The 20,604-nt window shown below is 41.7% G+C and overlaps 2 protein-coding genes across 3 annotated transcripts in view; one reads left to right on the plus strand and one right to left on the minus strand.

Annotated features, from left to right (window-relative positions):
- GLDN (gliomedin) overlaps window positions 1-7,104 on the minus strand; it is a 68,828-nt gene extending 61,724 nt beyond the window's left edge. Inside the window, exon 1 of one of the 2 annotated variants that reach the window (XM_085515530.1) lies at window positions 7,009-7,104. The gene's annotated coding sequence lies outside the window, so the exon portion shown is untranslated. The remainder of the gene's footprint in view (window positions 1-7,008) is intronic. The other variant, XM_085515532.1, reaches the window with a different exon arrangement.
- A 47-nt stretch (window positions 7,105-7,151) lies between these two features.
- The window catches only part of TIPE3 (TNF alpha induced protein 8 like 3), a 37,337-nt gene continuing 23,884 nt past the window's right edge, over window positions 7,152-20,604 (plus strand). Inside the window, exon 1 of the mRNA XM_015872889.3 lies at window positions 7,152-7,315. Within this exon, the coding sequence (XP_015728375.1) occupies window positions 7,264-7,315 (52 nt within the window). The 5' untranslated portion in view covers window positions 7,152-7,263. The remainder of the gene's footprint in view (window positions 7,316-20,604) is intronic.

The raw sequence follows: 20,604 nt of genomic DNA on the forward strand, positions 1-20,604 counted from the left end.
ATCAGCCATGATAACCTTTAGCTGGAAGGGTGCTTATTAGAAGTTCTATACCACGACTGATCTCAGCTCCTGTTTTGCTCTTTCAGTCACAGGTGAATCATTCCTGGACTGAAATCCACAGTATCGATTCTGATGTTTCTAGTGCGTAGATATGTCAGATGGCTCTAAAATGAGAGTGGCAGCACCCAGCACAAAGGAGCACTGCATCTGGTCAGCTGCAAATCACTGCATACTTTAAGGCTTCTCATAATATCTAACTTGAGAAGTGCTATGAAATTAAATGTACAGTCCTTTGCAGATCCCAGATTTTTCTTGTGAGAAAGCACCACATACCAAATCCTAGTAATTTAAGAGGTCTAAGCAACTCTATGATGTGAATAAACTTCAGCCTCCAAAACACAACATGAAATGTTTGAGGGTTTCTTTTATCTCTGTTGAACAGAGGAAAGCTGTACAAGAAAAGGAACAAAAGGACTTTGTTATTTGCTTACATATAAAACAAAATGAAAACCTTGAAAAAATAATGGTACATAAAACCATCTTGAAAAGAGTACAGTATAGGTCCTCCTCAGTCTCCTAGCAACAAAATTTTCTCTGCTTTCTCAGAGTATCATAAAGTTGTGGAATCCTCCTCCTACACATCATTTGAAATCAAGGATGAAAACATAAGAACAACCCATCTTACTGGCTAGAAGCTGAAAACACTTTCACAGCCTGCTGAAACACAGATCAACAACAAGCTGCATCTGTTGCTGCTTTAACTCTATTTTACTTGCAACTTAGCCACGATCAGTAGTTAAATGTAGCAATCAGATAAGCAACTCAGGTAATTAAAAACAAAACCCAACAAAACATGGAAAGAAGAGGAATGTGACATGAAAATAACTTCAGCAATCACCTGAATAATTAAAATTAATGTATAGCAGTACAGGGAAAACTCTCTGGCAGCTCTCCACTGGCTTTCTTTAGATAGCACCTGAATGAGGTCAAAACAAAGCCTGTTCCCTCCACTATTTTCAAGTGATTCCCTTAAAACAGTGTCTTTATTTTCCCAACCTAGAATAGAGAAAGCAGAAAGAAGATTCATGTTCTGGCTAGTCAGTTTAATCACTTAAGATCAGTAATAACAAAATTTAAAATTACAGGCTAAATAAGCATCTAATTTATTAGACCTTTGAAATAATAACAGCCCACTTCCTGGCCATGAAAACAGAGGAGAGTCACGGCCCAACCAATGTGATTTGCACAGTGTTTCATCAGAACTTTTTCCACCAACAGAACTAACAGGTGCATTTTCATTTCCAGAAGATCGCTTTCATTTCTGTCATTACTTCAAATGGAATGTTATGAAGGAAAGAATTTGTTAATCCACAGCAAACTGCAGAGACAATTTGCCAGCTGGGCATCCCTCTAAGCACAGAAAGAATTACCATCCCTCAAAATAATGGCTAAGTACCTTAATAATAATCATAATCACTGAAGGAGTACAAAAATACAGAATGCTCAGGAAATTCAAATTAAGCTTCAATACTGAAAGCCATAATCAACAAGCAAAATCCTGCTTTTTAAGGGAATAGAAAAGCAACAAATCTAATAGACAAAGATTGCGCATGAACATTTATGTCATTCAGCTTTGATGGAAGACTTCTTTCTATACAATGACAGAAGAATAACCTGCAGTTTTAAGGAAGAGGAAGATACTTGGATCTTATCAACTTCTGTTTCTACTAAACTTCTGTGCTCATCAACCCATAGGCTCAGTCTATTTTTAAACAGGTGAAAAACATCAACGGACAAAATTATACTTTCTCATAACCTACTAATTGCAAATAACCTACCAAGTTCAGTACAAAGAAAACAAACAAACAATACTGCATTTCCAACAACTACCTTATTTCTTTTCACACTGAAGCTAAACTTCAGCCCAAGCTTAAAATCCAAAGCACCAAGAAATGTCACAGCATGGTTCTGCACCAGTACCAGGATGCAGTCTGGTTGTAACTGCTCCCTCAGCTCTTCTTTAAGTCCACACCACCAAGGCAGAACACAACTCAAGTCCAGTTGCTGAAAATATGTCCATACAACGTTAAGTATTCAGAACTGAAGCCCTGCATCCCTTACAATAGCAATATCAATATAGGCAAAAAAACCGCACTCTTTGGAATTTCTCTCCATGACACAGGATATACAAGTACTGCCTAAATGAGAAGAGCCAAAACTCCACATCTTTGAGTATCTAATGAGTAAGAACTGAAGTAGCGAATCCTAAGTTTACAATTTGAATTTGTGAGATCACCCACAAATGTATTATCACAACTAAAATTTATTACAAATGCACAGAAACATAGAGCTGCTCCAAAAGTAACACCTCCTATTTTATCATGTTAAACCATCACGGAAGAGGAGGATGTTGGTGTTATGTTGGTGGTATGACAGTAGAGGCTGAGCCTTCTCAAAATATTCCATAACATTTTGTTGCCGCGTGACAAAAGACAGCTGAGGGGCTAACCAGACAAAAAGGCATCTGAAGCAAAGGGATGAAACTGAATACCTTCAGGTGGAAAAAACAGCACCTATTGACATTCATCAACATTTGCTGAGCATTTATGGAGACCAGACAGAGAACGCGAGCACAGTAAGGTGGTGTATTTCAGCAATGCTGGCAGCAATGTGAAAGACAATCCGTGTTCCAGACAGCTGTGCAAATATTTTTTTTCCTAAATGAGTGCGACATGCAGACTCATGTTCACTGCTTATGAAAATACATGGCTAATGATGGTGTCTGTGTAGAAACAATGTTTTGTAGCTGAGAATCTTCTCTATCAAATAATGTTGTTGTCCTTTTTGTATCTCTTTTTATTTCTGTGGAAATAAACAGGAGGCATTACTTTTGCAGCAACTTACATGCACACGTGTACTCATATTGGCAGCTTCTAGACATCAGTAAGAACCTGATAGCCCATGAGATGGCAGAAGTACTGACACAGAATCTACCAGTCTTTGGTACTGGTTGGTAATTATGCTTTGCCAGCCATTGTGCAGATAGATTTCAGGCTGCTTCTGGTCTCCCTGTGATGTCAACATATGGGTATCCATTTAATGGAGGTGACCATCATACAGTATTTTCCATGAGTATATCAGACCGTGGGAGATGCTGCTCTGTTGAATACACTCAGTAGAAAGAGCACTTAAAAGGCACTCTCACAAGCGGTGATGCAAAGTATTAGGAATCAGTACTACAAATATTACATCCCTGATGCTATATATATATATTTATATATATATATATATATATAAATATTAATAAAGCAATCTGTGAGATCAAAACATACAATCTTACATTTCTACATTTAGAACCAAAAAGATTGAATCCCACCCTTGTGTCTTCACAGCCTAGAACAGATCAATGAATCAGAAAGGTGGTGATGTACAGTGGGGGGTTTATGATTTAATGATGGAGAGAAATGAAAGCCTGCTTGATGGGATAGGATGTAAGGCTTGGTTTGCAATAGGAAATGTTAGGCAGGAAGACACAGGGGCAGCTTGCCAGCTTTCTACTGAGCAGAAACAGAAAAATCTAAGAGTTCAGGTAGGGTTCAAAAAGTAAAGGTAGAACTCTGCATATCACATATGACTTTAAAAATCAGATTATAATACAATTGTCCATATTTCACAACAGTCCTGTAAGTATAAATATATAGGTGCCACTGTAGCCGGACTACACAGGTAGAATACAATAAAGCTGTATGAGCACGTAAGTGTGATTTACAGATAGAACAGTGGAAAAAGAAAAAACACAGATCCTAAAAGCTCCTTCAGGCAGATCTCCAGCACCCAGCTACAATGAGAAAGACTTCAGATAAGTTCCATATGGAGTGAAGATCAAGACCAGATGGAGCAGAGATGTGAATGGAGGGGCCATACAGCAACACAGTCACAACAGACAGCATGGTGCCTCTGGGAGTACCTGCAACACATGGGGCAGCTCCCATCAGCTCTGCTGCCAGCTCCCCTGGCCAGCTGTGTTTGTAGGGATTTGCTGGTAAGTGCATTAAGTGAGCCTTGAGAAGAGACATTCTAGTTCCTTCATATCCTGAAAATCTTTGTTTGCACTCTGGTAACAAAGGGAAGTCACAAAGCTACAGGCAGCACTTTAGTTAATAACACTAAATATTATCATTAATACACACAACTTATACTAAGTACCAAAAAAAAAACCCCACCAATCATGAGATGTCAACTTCCTCTATGTGAGGCTGAGTTTAATACGCATCTAACTAGTATGTATATTGCCGTCAATAAACCTTGTGTGTTCTTCTCTGCACCAGTATTGCAATGGGTGGAAACTCTGAGGCTCAGAGCTCGAAGCATATGGAATTTTCCAGGTCACATGTTAAGCCAAGTGCCGGACTCTGCTGGGCAGGCAGAGGGAGAAACTGAATTCTAACCATATGTTTTGAAATGAAACAATATGCTCTTTCTGTTATAGCTGAAGACTTCAATAACTGCTTTACAGTCAGCAGCAATAAAAAGGGAAAGTAATATTGAAATAACATTTGCTGTGGAATAGAAAGTAATTACAGCATAGAAATGAGAATGCGCAATGTATATATCACAAGTCTGACGCACGACAATATTAAGTTATATCATTTCCATCACAATATTTATTAGGACTTTCTTTTAAAGGACAAGAATTAAAACAAGTGGGATTCAGTTTCCACATGAACTTTTGTAGGCAAACAAAGAAACACTTCTGCATTTCAGAGGATCATGAAAACTTGTCTGTCCTTCTACCAGCTGAGCAATGATCAGGGGCAGAGAGGTGTGACAATTCAGAGCTTAACATCTAAATGTGACGGGAACAAAAATCCACACCAAGCTGGGTAAAGCCAGCACCTAGTGCACCTTGGAAGCACAGACAGCTGCATTGCATCAGTCTCATTCCATGACTCAGAGCACTCTGTACCAGGCAGTACACACACCCTCTTTGGGCAGGATGCATTCCACCATTGCACGCCCCTGCAAAAACCATTTTGGTGTTTTGCTTTTCTGCCCTGTGTTGTTTACCTCACCCAGAATTTGTGCGGGTTGGAAATTACTGCTGGAATATCACTTAATCAAAAACAGTCCAGAAAATAAATTGATTTTAAATACAAACCCACGTTTCCCATTAGCCTTAAACTACTGTACTGTTTCAGTGGGGGGGTGCTCTTAACTTCTGCTCTTACTGGTAAAAAGCAAATAAATAAAATAAAGAGAGATATGCAGATTAAACTCCTTCCAGCTCTCAGATTCTGTTCTTGCCATGATATCTCTGATTAACTTTTGTGGCTTAATCTCAGTGTTTTCCTATTGCTACGTTATTTACATCATGCAAGTAGATGCCCCGTAATCAACGTGATACACACACACTTCAGATTTTTCATTTGCTCCTCACAATCACTAAAATTTCAATGTTTTTCCCCATACTAACTTCCTGCACCACAATCTGCAGTGTTTGCAATACCACTTACAGTTTAATCAAAGCAATTACAAACAAAAGTCAAAATTTGTTTCCATGGAAGTGAAAACAAAGGCACTTTCATAATACCACAGGCCCAGAATCTGACAACAACTTGCCAAACTGTTTTCCATCTACTCCTTACTCTGAACAATGAAGATCATCTTCAAAATTTGTAAAATAATGAAGAAATAGAAATGAGCCTTTCATGCAGTTAAATCCTGCAAAATTCAGGATACCAACGTGCGTATAATCCAGGGCCAGGAAGCTCCAGGTCTGCTGCTTCTTCAAGCTCAGACAGATGAGATGGCTGAGGAGCATACCAGGATTCACCTGCAGCTATGAAGCAAAGTCTGGTTCCATTAAATGCCTCTCATTTAATGAGAACTAAACTGTCATTCTCACACCTGCACAGCATGGAATAACCATACATCACTGAAACAAACTTGGCAAGGCCTCTTGGTTCAGCCTAGAAAAACTTTTGTCATGGTACACACAAAACAGAGAAAAGCTTCCATGTTAATCAAGAACATCAGGCACAGCCCGATGGCAACAGGGAACCTCACACACATAGATCCAAAGCAGTTTTTGGGTATTAATGTCCCCAGCAACACAAAGATCCACATGGTTTTATGGGAGAGGCAGCAGGTGCCCCATCCCTGGAAACGTTTGAGATCAGGCAGTAAAGGGCCCTGAGCACCTGATGGATCAGTAGGTGTCCCCGTACACTGCAGGGGGTTGGCCTGGCTGGCCTTTAAAGGTCCCTTCCAACTCATATAATTCTATGAATTACAGAATAAAGAAAGATAGATTTGTGTTCTACAGCTATAGGAACAAGCAACTGGCTGGAGATTGCAGTGATCTGCAGACATGGCACTGGCTGACCCTCACGATGCAACTTATCTACAGGTCATAGATCTACAAGGTCTGTTATAGGGCAGAACTTCATTCTCAGTTATAAAAGTAGTCTTGCTGTGACTTCTGTATGAGAATTAAAGATACGTTTGGCCTGTAATAGTAGGAAAGTGAGGAGAGGAGAAGGGTGGCCAAGGAAAGAGTCCTAGACTCATCAGAGCTGAACCTGTGGCCTCAAGCACCTGGCCTATGAGATGGGTGAAGGCTGCAGCGGGCTGTGGGACATACACAGAGCTCACCACATCTGAACTACAGCTTTCATACTCAGAGTTCAAAGCAATCTTTCAACACAGCCTTCATTCACCAAATGGTGCTGGCAAACAGCCCACCAACAGCTGCCACATTCACCCCTCTAATGCTCCGCTGGGCACTTGCTGAGCAATGACAAGCGGCACATCTCTGTTGGCCTCTGTCATCCTTTTACCGACTGCAAAGAAGATGAAACGGGGATCGTTAAGAGGAAGGAGCATGAAGGGAAAGCAGTGATTGAAAGCTGGGGGATGCCCACAAGTACAGTCACGGTGGCAAGCAAGGAAGTGCGCTGGGCCCCAGCTGAGGGGGAGGCTGCAGCCGTCGGGCAGCCCCCGACCCACCTCACTGAGGCCGCAGCCGGACGGCCCCAAACTTGTGTAACGTGGAGGCAGCCCGCTCCTCCACCACGGCCCCGCTGCCTCCTCCCATCGCAGCCCCTCCCCGGAGCCCCAGCAGCCAATGGCACGGAGGTGCTGCCTGCGGCGGCCGGGCGGGGAGCAGAGGAGGAGGCGGCAGGCGCTGCTCGTCGCTCGCTCCCCGGCTCCGGGCGCTCCTGAGCCGCGCCCTCGGTCCCCTGCCCCGCCGATACCTGCAGCATGGACTCGGACTCCGGGGAGCTCAGCGAAGGCGAGTTGGTCTCACCCGCAGGTAAGAGGAGCGCGGACTGTGGGGGAGAGGGAACAGCCCGGCCGCTCTCTGTCCCGGCCGCTGCCCGCCCGGGGAAGGGGAGAGTTACGGCCACGCGCGGCGTGACAGCCGGTTACATGAGCGGTGCTGGCGCTAATCTGAGCCATTGCGCTTTATATCCAGAGGGGGAAAGTTGTCCGGGACTGCTTGGGCTCCTGCTGCAGGAGGTTGGTCTGCCCCGGACCGCACAGCGCTGGTTTGCAAGCACTAACTTTTCACCAAGAGAGCAGACTAATGCTGCTGCTCTGCTGCAGCCTGCGTGTGCAATTGGAGCAGGGATCATCATAAACAGAGTTACTGCGTTACATTATGAAGCAGTGTATGAAAAACACATTTTCACCTCAATCTGCTTTAGAATTCAACGATATCTGAAATCTCTAAACAATCCTGTTAGTGCAGAAGGGATGAACAACCATACGAAGCTATAAGATAAATAGGTGTCATCTCATATAGCCGCTATAACCTTCAGTCTGATCAGTTTTATCTATTAGGAGCATCTACCTGAAACAAGATGCTTTGTGTTTTCCTATTTCTTCCCCCAGATTTTTAGTAAGACTGGTAACAGGTGCTACAGCTCCTTATGGACACAAAGCTCTGTTAAGCTGAAGTTATCAACAGAGATCACACCAACAGTTGCAATTTTTCATCCAGATACACAGAGCAGTGCCTGAAGTTACAAGCATTATGTTTATAAAGGAATTAACATAGTGTAGCCCCTGATGCCAACATCCTACTCCTGCGGCGAATAGATTTTTCTTTTAAATAAATTAAAAGTAACTATACTTAGAGATTGCCATAAGTGCATTTTATGTCATCACTTATTAGCTGCCAAGAGCTGATGTTCATCATGCTCCTCTACACTTCTTATTACTGTATGAGAGAAGAACCACCTGGCATTCTGACCATACATGGTAGATACCTATGCAGTAGAATAAAATTGGAATAGAGTGAAAACTTTGTGTTTTTCTCTTAACCAGCTGCAATCACTTTTCCTACATAGAAGTGTTATCGCTTGCTGTTTGTATCCCCCCCCATCCTCTCCTGATTTCCCCCCCCTGCATCTCATTTGGTCTTTCTCTGTACAGTGCCATATGTGCAGCACAGTACCTCGCTGGCCGTGGGTGTCCTGCTGTCAGTCACTGCTGCAGGCACAGAAGCAGAGAGGCTGCAGCACAGCCTTCACTCACTGTACCAAACCCTACACACCCAGTGACCGGGGGCACTCTGCCTGCAGACTGCAGGGAAGCAGAGTGCCATGGAGAAATAATTTGGGTTGAAGCCCTGGGAACAGCCCAATTGTGGCCACTGATCTCAGGACAGCTAGGGCTTCGTGCCAAAAGGGACCATTTAGCTTGTACTCTTTTAGCAGCCCTTGTGGTGCTCCAAGTATGTACAGCAATAACTCCAGCATTCTCAGCTGAAATCTCTTACAACCACCGTCCAGTTTTCAAGTTGTTCACTTGTTCAAACCCAATGTGATACATCACTGCTGGTGCAACACAGATGTTTAAACCTATTTCAGGGTCTGCTCCTCCTGCAGTACTCAACCCTCTGCTCTGTCCTGGTGGAGCAGAACTGCTCCCCCATCACTGAGGCTCAGGGGTATGAGCAGGGCAGGGGTCTTCTCCTTGTGCCCCTGCCATCTGTTACACGTGCTCAGCAACCAAGAGCCAGCTGGAAGCTTGCACTTAGATCCCAGCAGCTTCGTTTCCTTTAATAGCTCACTTAAAGCCGAGTCTCCAAGGAAGCAGAAGTAGTTTTTCCGTATTCTAAATGTGTTGTCATGATAGCATCTTTATATTTCTTTAGCGCTGGCAAAAAGCTCCTTATATGTGAGTAGCTCAAGATGTTAGCTCTACTTAAAAACAACAGAAACCACAGCTCAGCACACCAGAGCATCCAGCTCCACAGCCCCAACTTCCACCAGCCCAGCCTGCTTATGCTCATCCATCACTGCTTTGCATTGAGTTGTCCATATAGTCAGGAATTATATTTATATGTACTTAGATATACACACACTTAAAATTACCCATGAGATAGAACCCTGCTGAAAGCACTGAACAGGTCTTTGCAATTCCAAAGAAAAAAAATAAAAAAAAATAAAAAAATCCACATGCATTCAGCACTATCTTCAAGTGAAGTTACTTGAATTTTATTGTATACACTACAAGTCATATTCCTTTTCTTGTCCTATAGATAAGCTTCTGGAAGCTGAGCAAGTAACCTTAAAATAGAACACCGTTCCCATTTTTTTCCCTGTCCACCTACTGAGAGGCATGAGGGCTTTGTTTGTTGGGTTTTTTCTTTTTTCCTCTCCTTTTTCTTTTGAAGTCCTTCAGGAGAACAATGCATTTTTCCCCCCAGTTCTCTCCCAGCAGCCTACCACGTGAAGGTATGATCCGCCGTGTCACCTTTCAGACCAGCGTTTCACAAAAATCCAGGTCATCTCCTACAGCACTGCTTTAGCAGTGGATTTAGGAATTTTCCTTGCGAGGGAAAGGCAGCAAACCTTCATTTGGTGCTCATTGCCCTCGGTCCCTCAGCTGAAACAGCAGGAATTCAGCCAAATAGGTTTTATATACAATATTGATTTAAGTCTTTCTACAAGCTACCAGGTCAGAACAGAGGTTTCTGTGTTTGTTTAATAGAACTGTTACGCTATGCTATTAACATATGGTAACTAGAAGCTAGGTCTTTGAAACAATATCCATTATTTTCATTAAGCTTAACATATCCTGCAGAGTACACTGTTGCTGGTGCCTTCTGTGGCTTTCCTCCCACTGAAGTCAAGAGAAATTTGGCCTAAGAAAGAGAGCAGCTTGTGCTCCAAGTAGAGCTCTAAATTGGCGATAGGATTTCTTGGAACATTAGCGCTGTGGAGGCTACAGCTTTGCATGATGCCAAGGAGAACAAGATGAAAACACCCTTATCACCAGGCTTGCATCCATAAAGACAGTGGGAGTCTTATAGTCCTCAATAGGGCCAAGATCTCACCCTGCGACTGCTGGCACAAAAAACATTAATGCATTCTAAAATATTTGATAATTTCTCTGAACTCTACCCTGAGGAATAAATATGTGCTTAGTAAAAACAACAACAGATTTAAACATTATTTAGCACTGTAAAATAGCCCCAACAGACATGAATATTTTTTTTCCCCCGGAGCTGTAATGTTCTCTGCATCACAATGCTTAGCAAATATATATATTTTTTATTTTATTTTTATTTTTTTTTCCTGAAAATTATTTACCATGCTGTGTGAACTGCCTGTACTTTTGTGATATTCATCCTCTGAGCTTTTTGCATATTTTAGCACTGTTTCACAGAGCTAAACGCCATTTGAAAGCCAATATAGTCTTGTAAATACAATGTTAATTTCATGGTGTACTGTGAGATGTTTAGCAACCTACAAAGTTATTGGTGGCATTGGTAACAAGCTTGAGTGCAAGTAGGCACATTGTAGTTCTTTTTGCAATATCCTGCTGGACATTTGAACAAATATTTATTTATTAAATCATGACAAAGTCTACTTTGCCCCAGGGAATTCCTGTGACTTTCAATAGGAAGGGCTTCAATTTAAGAAAACACCATTTTGCTTTTACATGAAAAAAAAAAAGTCACATATGGAACAATATCTGCTGTGCTTCAGGAAAGCAGGCAGAAGCAGTAGGTAACAGCATGCTGTAAGTATGAAAGAGAGAAGAAAAGACTGTTTTTACTGGAAGCTGCAGACTCTACTAAGTGCTTCTGTAATTAAGTGCTTACTAACACCTGTTTAACAAAGGGCTCTCCCCTCTGTTGGAAAACCAATGAGGAAAAAAAGCAAAGCTGTTTTAAATGAGAAGGACAGACACGAAGTAGAGTGTCTCAGAATTCCATACTCCAAACCCTCTTACAGGGCTCCATGGGTGAAACTGCAAGCTGTGGCAAAGCATATGTCCAAGTTCTCTGCCAGGACAGGGCAGGTGAAAGACATGTCAGAAGTGAGGGCAGCAGCTGCAGGGTGGGCCATGAGCTGAAAGCCTGTCTGGGTGAGTTCTCTTGGCCCACCTTACTCTTCCCTCCAGAGAACACACTGCTGATTTACATATAGACCCATCTTTAGCATGGGGACTGTCAGATTAAGAGCCTCATCCAACTAAAAAAATAAACCTCAGGAGGGCAAGAACCCAGTCACGCTGCGTCTGTTGTACACACCATAAATAATCTCATTCTTGTTAAGCTGAGTACGCTATTGGGTTGAACAGGTCAACCTGTTCAGGCTTCTGTTTTCATAGAAATCAAGTGGAAATACAACAAATACAACATTCATGAATCACTTGATTGAAATCTAAGTCCACTTGTTTGTGCATCTGTGGACCAGACTGCTGAGCAGCAGTTGTAGATAGTAAATGAAGTAATACCCTTTCTCAGTAGCTTTGTTGCATTCCAGTAAGCAATTAGTACCATAGTAAAACATCCCTCCTGCATGTGTCAAAAAATAAAAGGCAAATGTCATCAAGATTTTCTTCCCACTTTTGAGAGGATGGAATATTGAATCATGTGGCCTCTGAAGAACTAGTCATCATGGATGAAGCAGATTCTAACTTTCAGGCAGGGACAGTGGGCAGGCAAAGAATCTTGTCTTATTGTTGTGCATAAATATTTGCCAATGTTAATTGGAATTTAGTAAAAAAATCTGTGGATAAAACAAACCTTGGAGCAGGAATATGAAGCTGTAACCGGTCACAGCAGTCAGTGACCGTTTCTGTCTGCCCTGCATAAGCCTGGAATTACAGCAGGTACCATTTGATATGACATTTTGGCCATAGCATATGCCCTATAAAGCTACATGCATGTCCCCTCAAAAAGTCAGGTCACCTGATTTGTCTTGGTGAAGAAAGATGGAAGAGCAAAACCTTAGGTAAAAAGGAAAACAGTAAATCAGACAGATTCCTGATTACATCAGCTGGGTGAGAAATTCTTGAAGTCCTCACCTGTCTGAGAAGCCTTTTCTATGTTCATTTTACCTACAGTATCACTTGGTGACAGGCCCTCCCAGGTCCACGAAGTAAGGGAACCCTTTAACTTCTTAAGAGCACTTACTGTTTTCTCTGATGAACTACACAGAGCTTGGCAGTGGGCATCAGCAGCAGTAACTGCACTGTTTATCTATTAATATAGATTTAGGCACTGTTTGAGCCCACGCAAGATAACCTCCCACAAAATGTCCCAGCATGACTGCGGATAACAGTGGCCTGCATGAGTTAAACAACATTTGGAGTGTGGGAAAGAATTCAGTTTCTATCCAGATGGTAGTATTAGGGCACTCAGAGCAGCTACACTGGGCCAGGACCTGGATTTGGAGCCTTATCCAAGTAAAGCAACATTTTCTGCTGCTTACCTGCAGAAATTTCCTTCCATTTAGCTCATGAGAAGGGATCTTACAAGCTGACAAAGTCTAGGTCTAGGAATCTTATGGAAATCTGGGACAAAGATACTGAAATAATCAAAACTTTGTACTTAAGTCCCAAACTTTCCCTTGAGAAGCCAAGCTGAGCTCAGGAGCTGCTCAATAGCCAGTAGTTTTCTGCTTTTTAATAGCCGCCTTTACTGAAAAAGACTGACGAAGAGGCAAAAGTTCCACAGTTCCTTCCATTTATCCCTTCCCAGTGCAGATTCTGCTGTCTGTCAGTGCTACTTACAGTTCTCCTTCCTACAGAGAAGCCAAGTGAGCTGTCTCCATATAGATACAGGTTTCATTAACATCTGCCAGCATAATAACAGACTGGAGATGACTTCACCATGAAGACATTTGGTCTTCTTGCCAATGCTGGTTTAATATGAAAGGTAATCTTCTGCTAATTTATAATATTTGTGTTTCAGAACACCTCTCTACAACCAATGACCGTTTTATTTCTGGCGTTAACTTTGTTTATCCAAGCAGCTTAAGTTTTCCTCTCTTTGAAGAGATTTATTAACACTATTACTGTGTCACTGTTTCCTCTCCAAGAAGTTTTATGTTTACTTTCAGAGCATTTAATTTACACTGTCAAATCAGTGACAAATGCGGATCAAAGAAAACCAGGTTTCCTGGACTTTGAAAGGTGAAGTTTTTGAGGAGGTTATTTATTTTCAGATAGCCATCTTTCAGATGATGTTTCCAGTAAAAAACTTTGCACCATGTAGCATTATGCCAGGCAAATGTCAGTGATTTTTGTTTCCTCGTGTTTAATTTTAAACCCTGTGTATTTGTGCATGACTTCCCCCTCACGCTCAAAGCAGAAGGAGATAGGCAAGAGGTATTAAGAACGACCTTCATGTTCACTTCAAAGCAAGTTAGAACTATTTTGATGCATCAGCTATAAGTATCAAAATAGTGAGGCATCTCTTCATTAATGATCTCCATTGCTGAGGAAAATGTTTAACCATAGACCCAAAATTATCAGTATAGTCGTGACTCATTGCTGCTGGATTTCTTAGAAAATAAAGTATCAGTGAGGAAAAAAAAACCACTTTGGTTACAAAACTGGGGATAGGATAAAACAGTTCATAGGTGTAAATAAATGTAAAGACCCCATAGAATGCCAATTTGACCCTTCTTAGCAACTTGCACTAACTGATGACCTTCAAATACATCAGGCTCTATAACACACAATAAATAAATAAAAGCCATTTTTGATCAGTGTTTGTACCTGGTCTCTATCAGAAGCTAACTTTTAAGGTGCAAGTCTAGCCAGAGAGAACTCCCAGCCAGGAGTATTTGTTTTTTAAGAGTATATTCCCATGTCAATTCTTAAAGGTTGATGTTGGATATCGTCTTACGTAAGGAAGAAATGACAGCACTTTGTACATCTAAAGCAGACACAGCTGAGGTTTCATTCTTGCCAATCCCCTGCTTTCCCCCACTAAAAAAAGAGACCCATACATTCATCCAGCACAGCCACTGCTGGTATTGCTCCACAAAAAAGTACTTCCTTTACACAAGTCATACAGAATTGAAGAAAAGCCAAGAACAAATCATCTTTTTAAAGACAGATGAATACCAGCGCTCACCATAATTCCATGATTCAAACGTTACATTTTGGATTGAATAAGATTCCTGAGAACTTAGAACACTCCCAGCTCTCAGCTGGGAATCAGCCAGTATCAGTTTATCCTCCAGACCAAGATACCTCTTGCAGTTGTGAGGACTATTTCCAAACATAACTGGGGATCTTTCTGAATGGCTCATATCTAGCCCAACAAGGTCAAAAGAAAATCATACTGATCTCACACTGATATTTTGTTGTTGCTGAGCAATAGGTGCACACCCAGGGGGAAGAGCTGCAACACCATACAGGGGTGCAGGGCAGGACCAGACTGCACTGTGCTGGGTGCACATGGCCCACAGGCTGGGCAAGCCTGTCCTACTCTTTTGCAAGCCTCACCTCTTCCAGTCTTGGTCTGATGTCTCATTCTTAACTCATTTCTTTTCAAATACTCTTGGGTTTGAAACTTCTATTGTTATGAAAAGTAAATGACGTTCCCTTCAAAAGGGAAACTTGGGAGTAAAATATTGTCATCTTAGAAAAATTAGAAACAGACTCACCTTGCCAGAACTAACCTGCCAACTCTGGCAAACAAACAATCCCAGCAGTGCATTTGCAGATGAGAAAGGCTGTCAACCTGATTAATAAGACATACCTAGTAAAGGAAAGTTTGATCTTCAAACGCCAAAGCGGGTATCTGCCCCAAAAGGAGAACGTGTTACTTTCACAGGTAACAGCAGCTTCTCATTTATTTCCATTTCTGAACATCTACTAGAAGGAACAGTATATCTTCACCTCCTAAGTTAAAATCTTTCAGTCTGAACAGCAGGACCAGGGGCAGAATTTCATCCCTCACCAGACAGAACCTGTGACCATCACTGATCAAATGAGGACACTGCTTTATATAGACAAAGCTTAAATTAAAGGAAAAGGAAAATGGAGCCTAGCCCTTTAAGAGTGTTCTGATGAACAATGGTATGCAGAACCCCTCCCAAGTTTGCCAATACATACTTTAATGTTTTAATAAATCAGAATGAAAAGATACTGTAGGAGGATTCAGAGATTGCCTCTGGGAAGCAAGCAAAAGCTTTCAGCTGCAGTTAAGAAGCAATGAAAGTGAGAGATGTTTGTGGAAGCAAAACTCACATCAGCAAGACGGAAGCAGAGAGACAAGGGAAACAGAAGGAAAAGAACATGAAGCAAAGGAGTGGCAGGCTCCTCACAGTACCAACTCAGCATCTGCACCCACCCTGCCACTGCCCCACTGACACAGCTGAGCTGAACCCAGCCAGCACCAGAGGCAAATCCACCCCTTGCAGGGTCAGCAGCCACCCTGACACCTCAGTTTTGTTCTCCATCAGAGATGAAACTCTCACTTTTCTTTTAGAGACTGCCTTAGCTTTGTGGTTTTGCCCTGCCTGATTGAGGCCAAGTTTGGAGTAGATATCCAGCAGGTAGGGAGATTACAGCTCTGCCCAGGCGCAGCCCCACACAGCATCCCTCCCCCATTCTCATGTGGCAACAGAAATGATATACATCTATTGTGATCTTGCAACCAAGTCATCTGTTCAGCTTCCACATTCCCACATGAGTTTTGTCCACAGTTGCCCATCCATATATAGAAAGGGAGTAACAGTTGCTCTTGCTTTGCTTAGAGCTCTGTGCATTCACCTTTTAGAACTTCTGTAGGAATGTACTGCCCTAGCAACAGCTGAGCAGTGTTAAGACAGAGACAAGTGATGTACAGGAAGGGAGTTTAGAGGGTCTGGAGAACCACTGTTCAATGAAAATATGGAAAGTATTGAGTAGAGCTTCATTTCCTTAACGTTGCTACAACCAATGACAAGGAGGTAGAAAGCTACATGTGAAATACTTTGGGCTGCACACTGTAAAACACAACTAGATATAGGCAAGAAAAACACACACAAAAAAAACAAACCAAAAACCAATGCAGCCAGCCACAATTACTTGAGAGCTCTTACAGCTTTTCTATGTTTATAGAGTTCATTTTCACTCATAGCCGTATCTGAAAGAAATTTAGATAGCATATGTGCAGTTCTATTAAACAACAACTACTAGAATACTTTGTTTCTTCCCTCATTTCTGTAGAGGTTAAAGCAATAGTTACACTTTCTAACAGGGCTTATAATTTAGGGAGAGCTGACAACTATTCTTAACCACTATCAGTGACACATAAGTTCTGTCTGCTTTACAGATCCTGTTATTAAAGAGTTTGGAAATGAAGCCTTACATAAGCAATTCTTTACCATGAAAGTCATAAAAACACACATGACATCACAGAGCTCATAAAACTCTCAACAGTTTGCTTGTTGAAAGCTTTACAGCTATCTGCTTGAATTCACTTGGTTTGAAACTGGGTTTGCTCTAAAATTTTTTTAGGCTGAAAACATTTTATATGAACAGCATGCGGTTGAATATAGCTAGACCTTTCCCCCCTCCCCTTAAAGAGCAGACAAAAATAGTTTTCTTCAGCTATGGATACACTATATATAGAAGAGAACTCAATGCTTTCAACTCATAGACTTCAATAGTTACTTGGTTTGGGTTTTCTTTTGTAAACATTCATGTCTAAAGGAAGAAGTACAGCAAGAAATATTAAAGTGATTTCCTTCATAAAATACAGACAGCATCAGAAGCAGTTTAGTAATCAAAGAGAACAGCGTTGTGCAGAATAGAAGGTATTATCCTGGTAGACAGACACATCAGTTCTAAGACATTAGTAAGGGACAGGATCTTCATCCCAAGATGTACAGTGCAGAACAGCAGCTCTGAAGAATAGAACATTACTGGCCATTTCTGTTCAGTGTGAGAGAGGGGGGGGGGGAGGGGGGGGAAGACCATATATAAGAAGTATCAGTGTTTCCATATGCTCAAATGGAAGGAAATGGGAAAAAAAGTATTTGTGATCAAGATTTTCCAAGTTTTCCTTCTGTTTTGTTTTTCATCATTAGAACTGTGTCAGGATTTGTTTCCTCATGAGATATTCCAGTAGTTATGAACAAGTGATACCATGCTCACATTAAGTATGTGCTTTAATTAAATAGCAACTGTTTGCCACCACTGTTATACCCTGATGTCATCTGTATATCTTGTAAAACAAAATTTGCTGCTTTAGTCTTTTAAGTAACTCTTTCCTGTGAACAAGACTTGAAATTTAGGGACATTTGTTTACCACATTGTGAAGACAGTCCAATTTCTTCTTGAAAAATCTCATACGGGAGGTTGTGCAGTCTGAGGAATAACGTGCTGGACTGACAGCAGGGTTTTAATCACAGCCTTAAGCAAGTATTTCAGTTGTGTCTATTTCTCCTCCCACTTCTGGTCTGCTTTGTCCAGTCACCTCTACTCTTTTTAGGTCATACCTTTCACTATGAGTCTGTGCAGTACAGATACCAATAAATACTAATACCAATGCAGTGCATCATTGCTGCAGGTGCATTTGCAGGTATGAGAAAGCTTCAATCCTTGAGGACATCTCTGCAGCTGACTTCATTTGGAGCATGAAAAATACAACAGTGGCATTCGATGCTCTTTTAGAAGTCTCATAAGAGGCTGCAGGACGAGAACTTGCTCCTTAGCCACACTTGGTTTTCTGTTAAGCGGATGATTCTATACGTTTGTTTTAATTAAGTAGTGCTACTGCTTGTCATGAAGCAATAAAGGAACGTTACAGGCAGAAGCAGAAGTTTTTTACTATATTTTTAGGAATTCAACTGGAGAAAAAACACTCATGTGCTTCCCCATCTTTCCATTTGCTTCCGATTTAGGCTGTCCAGCTCTCTGGCAGTGAAAGCATGCGTCAAAAATAGTTCCAAATTACAGTTTCTATTGGGAGGGCTTTTTTTGTATGTTGGTTGTTTGGCTTTTTTTTCCCCCTATTCCCCTTTAATACATGAGCTGCTTACTGAAATAAAGAAAGCCTTTCACCCAGAAAGAACTTACCAGAACAAAAGATGTTTGCCAGAACTAACGTGCTCATGACTGCTGGCATAATCTCCATTATAAGTCTTTTAAAACACAGCGATCAATCAGAAAAGAGAGCACTGTCAGCAGTGGTAGGATTCAGGCTGTCTTCCATGGCTGTGATGCACACACCATGGCTCAAGTCCATATTGTCCCCAGGAAGCCTACTATAAATCTGAGTGGCAAGTGTTCCCCTGAGCACCTGGATTCAGTTTTCTTCATAACTTGAGTTCCTGTATTTCCATGATTTGTGTAGACTTCCCATATGAAACCCTACAGCACTGTCTTCCTGAGAGGGGCTGCATGGTGCCAGGCTCACTATTGCACAGTCCAAGAGATACAGAGGTTTTCTGATCCTTTCTGGTAAGACTTCCCTGCAGAAAGCTGGTTTCTATGGTGTGATTCACACTTTGGAACAGTCTACCTTCTGTAGATAAAGCCTTAGCGGAAGGAATAATAAATCATGATGCAAGGTGATAAGCTCTATTAACCTGGCACCAGACCTCTAGTTCTAGGAAGCATGATGAAGCCTAACCCAAGATATAGCAGTCTCCAAAAACAGTTCCTTCTCGCCTTGCTAGATTCAGTTCAGATTATTTCCCCTTCTCACACTCAGCACCACCTCAGGTGCTGCTGGTCCATAGCAGATACAGAAGGTACTGCCCCACAGACGGCCCTCACCTGTGCAGAAGCTCATGTTCCTCCACAAAGCCAGGTGCAGCCACCTTCTGTGCCAGCTGGCTCTGAAAAGCTCATCTAAGTCATCAGCAAACTGCACCCGCAGGTCTGTCAGTAATATCTTGTATTTTCATATTACATAGCCTCGAGCACAAGAGTTATAATTGACAACTAAATGAACACACACGTGCTTTTAAATAAGGGACCTCTATCTCCTGTAGGTAGTTGTACACGAAACCTGCCTATTGGTTAGAAGCACTTTGTGAGTATAAATCACACCTGTGGAGGAGGAAAGCAAATTTCTGCTCAATTAGAAATACACCATCTACTCCAAGCCTAGAGACCAATTACACATTGTTCTACAGCTTAATGCTACAGTGAGGCCAAGAGGCAAATTAATACCGAGCACAGTTGCTGAGAAGCAGATCCACTTTCTGGCAAACCTGAGAATGTCATGTCAGACATTAAACATCTGGGGTCTTTGCAGCTTTTGTCTTGTTACAACAAAGCCATATATGGCAGGAAAAAGTCTTAGAAAAGTAGAACTGTTCCTAAAGTGACTCAAGATAGATGGTCTGTTTAGTCTATTGTAGAAATCTGATTTTTAACAAACAGGCAAACAAAAAGGAATGTTAGAACTTGGGAAATATGAGTTGCCTTAATCCTTTGTTGCAGTACTATAAGTTTCCCCTGCAAAAGTCTGAGCAGACCAAAGGGCATTAAAATGAGGCTTTGACATGAGCAAGAACAGGTGAAAGAAACGAGGTCTGGTAGGTTTTAGGTTAAGCCTTAACAGATGCAGCATTCCAGAGTCCTGCTGTGAATGCCAGCCTTACCCTGACCAACAAGTGAACAAAGGGAAAAGGCATTTATTCTTCTGAAGTCAGCAGGCTACAAAGTCAATTGGGCTGTGCAAGAGGAATACATCAGAGAACACTTATTGAAATACAATGCATGAATAAGACTACCACAGAAAGCAATTGGCATAATGTTCTGCTATTCTGCTGCCAGAAATAAACTAATCAAGCCTTGATGATACTCATTTGAATACTAGGAGGGTTAAACGTTCATCTATCTTTTAGAGAAAAATAAAGTACCTCAACGGAAAGCAATTAAATTATAATATGACATTATTTCCAGGGCACCTTTGAGCTTACAGGGTAAGGGAAATCTCTTTCAGCAAGCACCACTTGAGCACGGAGCATATACTTGTTTCTACTGATTAACCCAACTGGTTCCTCTCTCTTCTTTCCCCCCTCCCTGCCATTGCTAAAGAGCCTTGTAAACACACAATCAGTTAGATTGGCAGGCACACATAATGTTTTCAGAGATGACTTGTGGGTTCACATGGGACCCTGCAGAACGTCCTTCCAGATGCCACTATCATTTTTTTACTGAAAAATTACAGCTTCAGATGTTTATGCGTTTGGAGGGTTCTTTCAGCAAAAGCATCAGCCTGCATCACCAGTTAAATCCATTCCCAGTTCCATAGGATAATAGACCAGGAATACACTGACCACCCAAACACTAACTTCACTTGTAGCTTTTGGCTCCTCTCCACATTCTCAAGAGCCAGGA

This window comes from Coturnix japonica, chromosome 14 (assembly GCF_054131305.1).
Source record: "Coturnix japonica strain WE chromosome 14, WE-NBRP24, whole genome shotgun sequence".
NCBI classification, from domain to species: domain Eukaryota; kingdom Metazoa; phylum Chordata; class Aves; order Galliformes; family Phasianidae; genus Coturnix; species Coturnix japonica.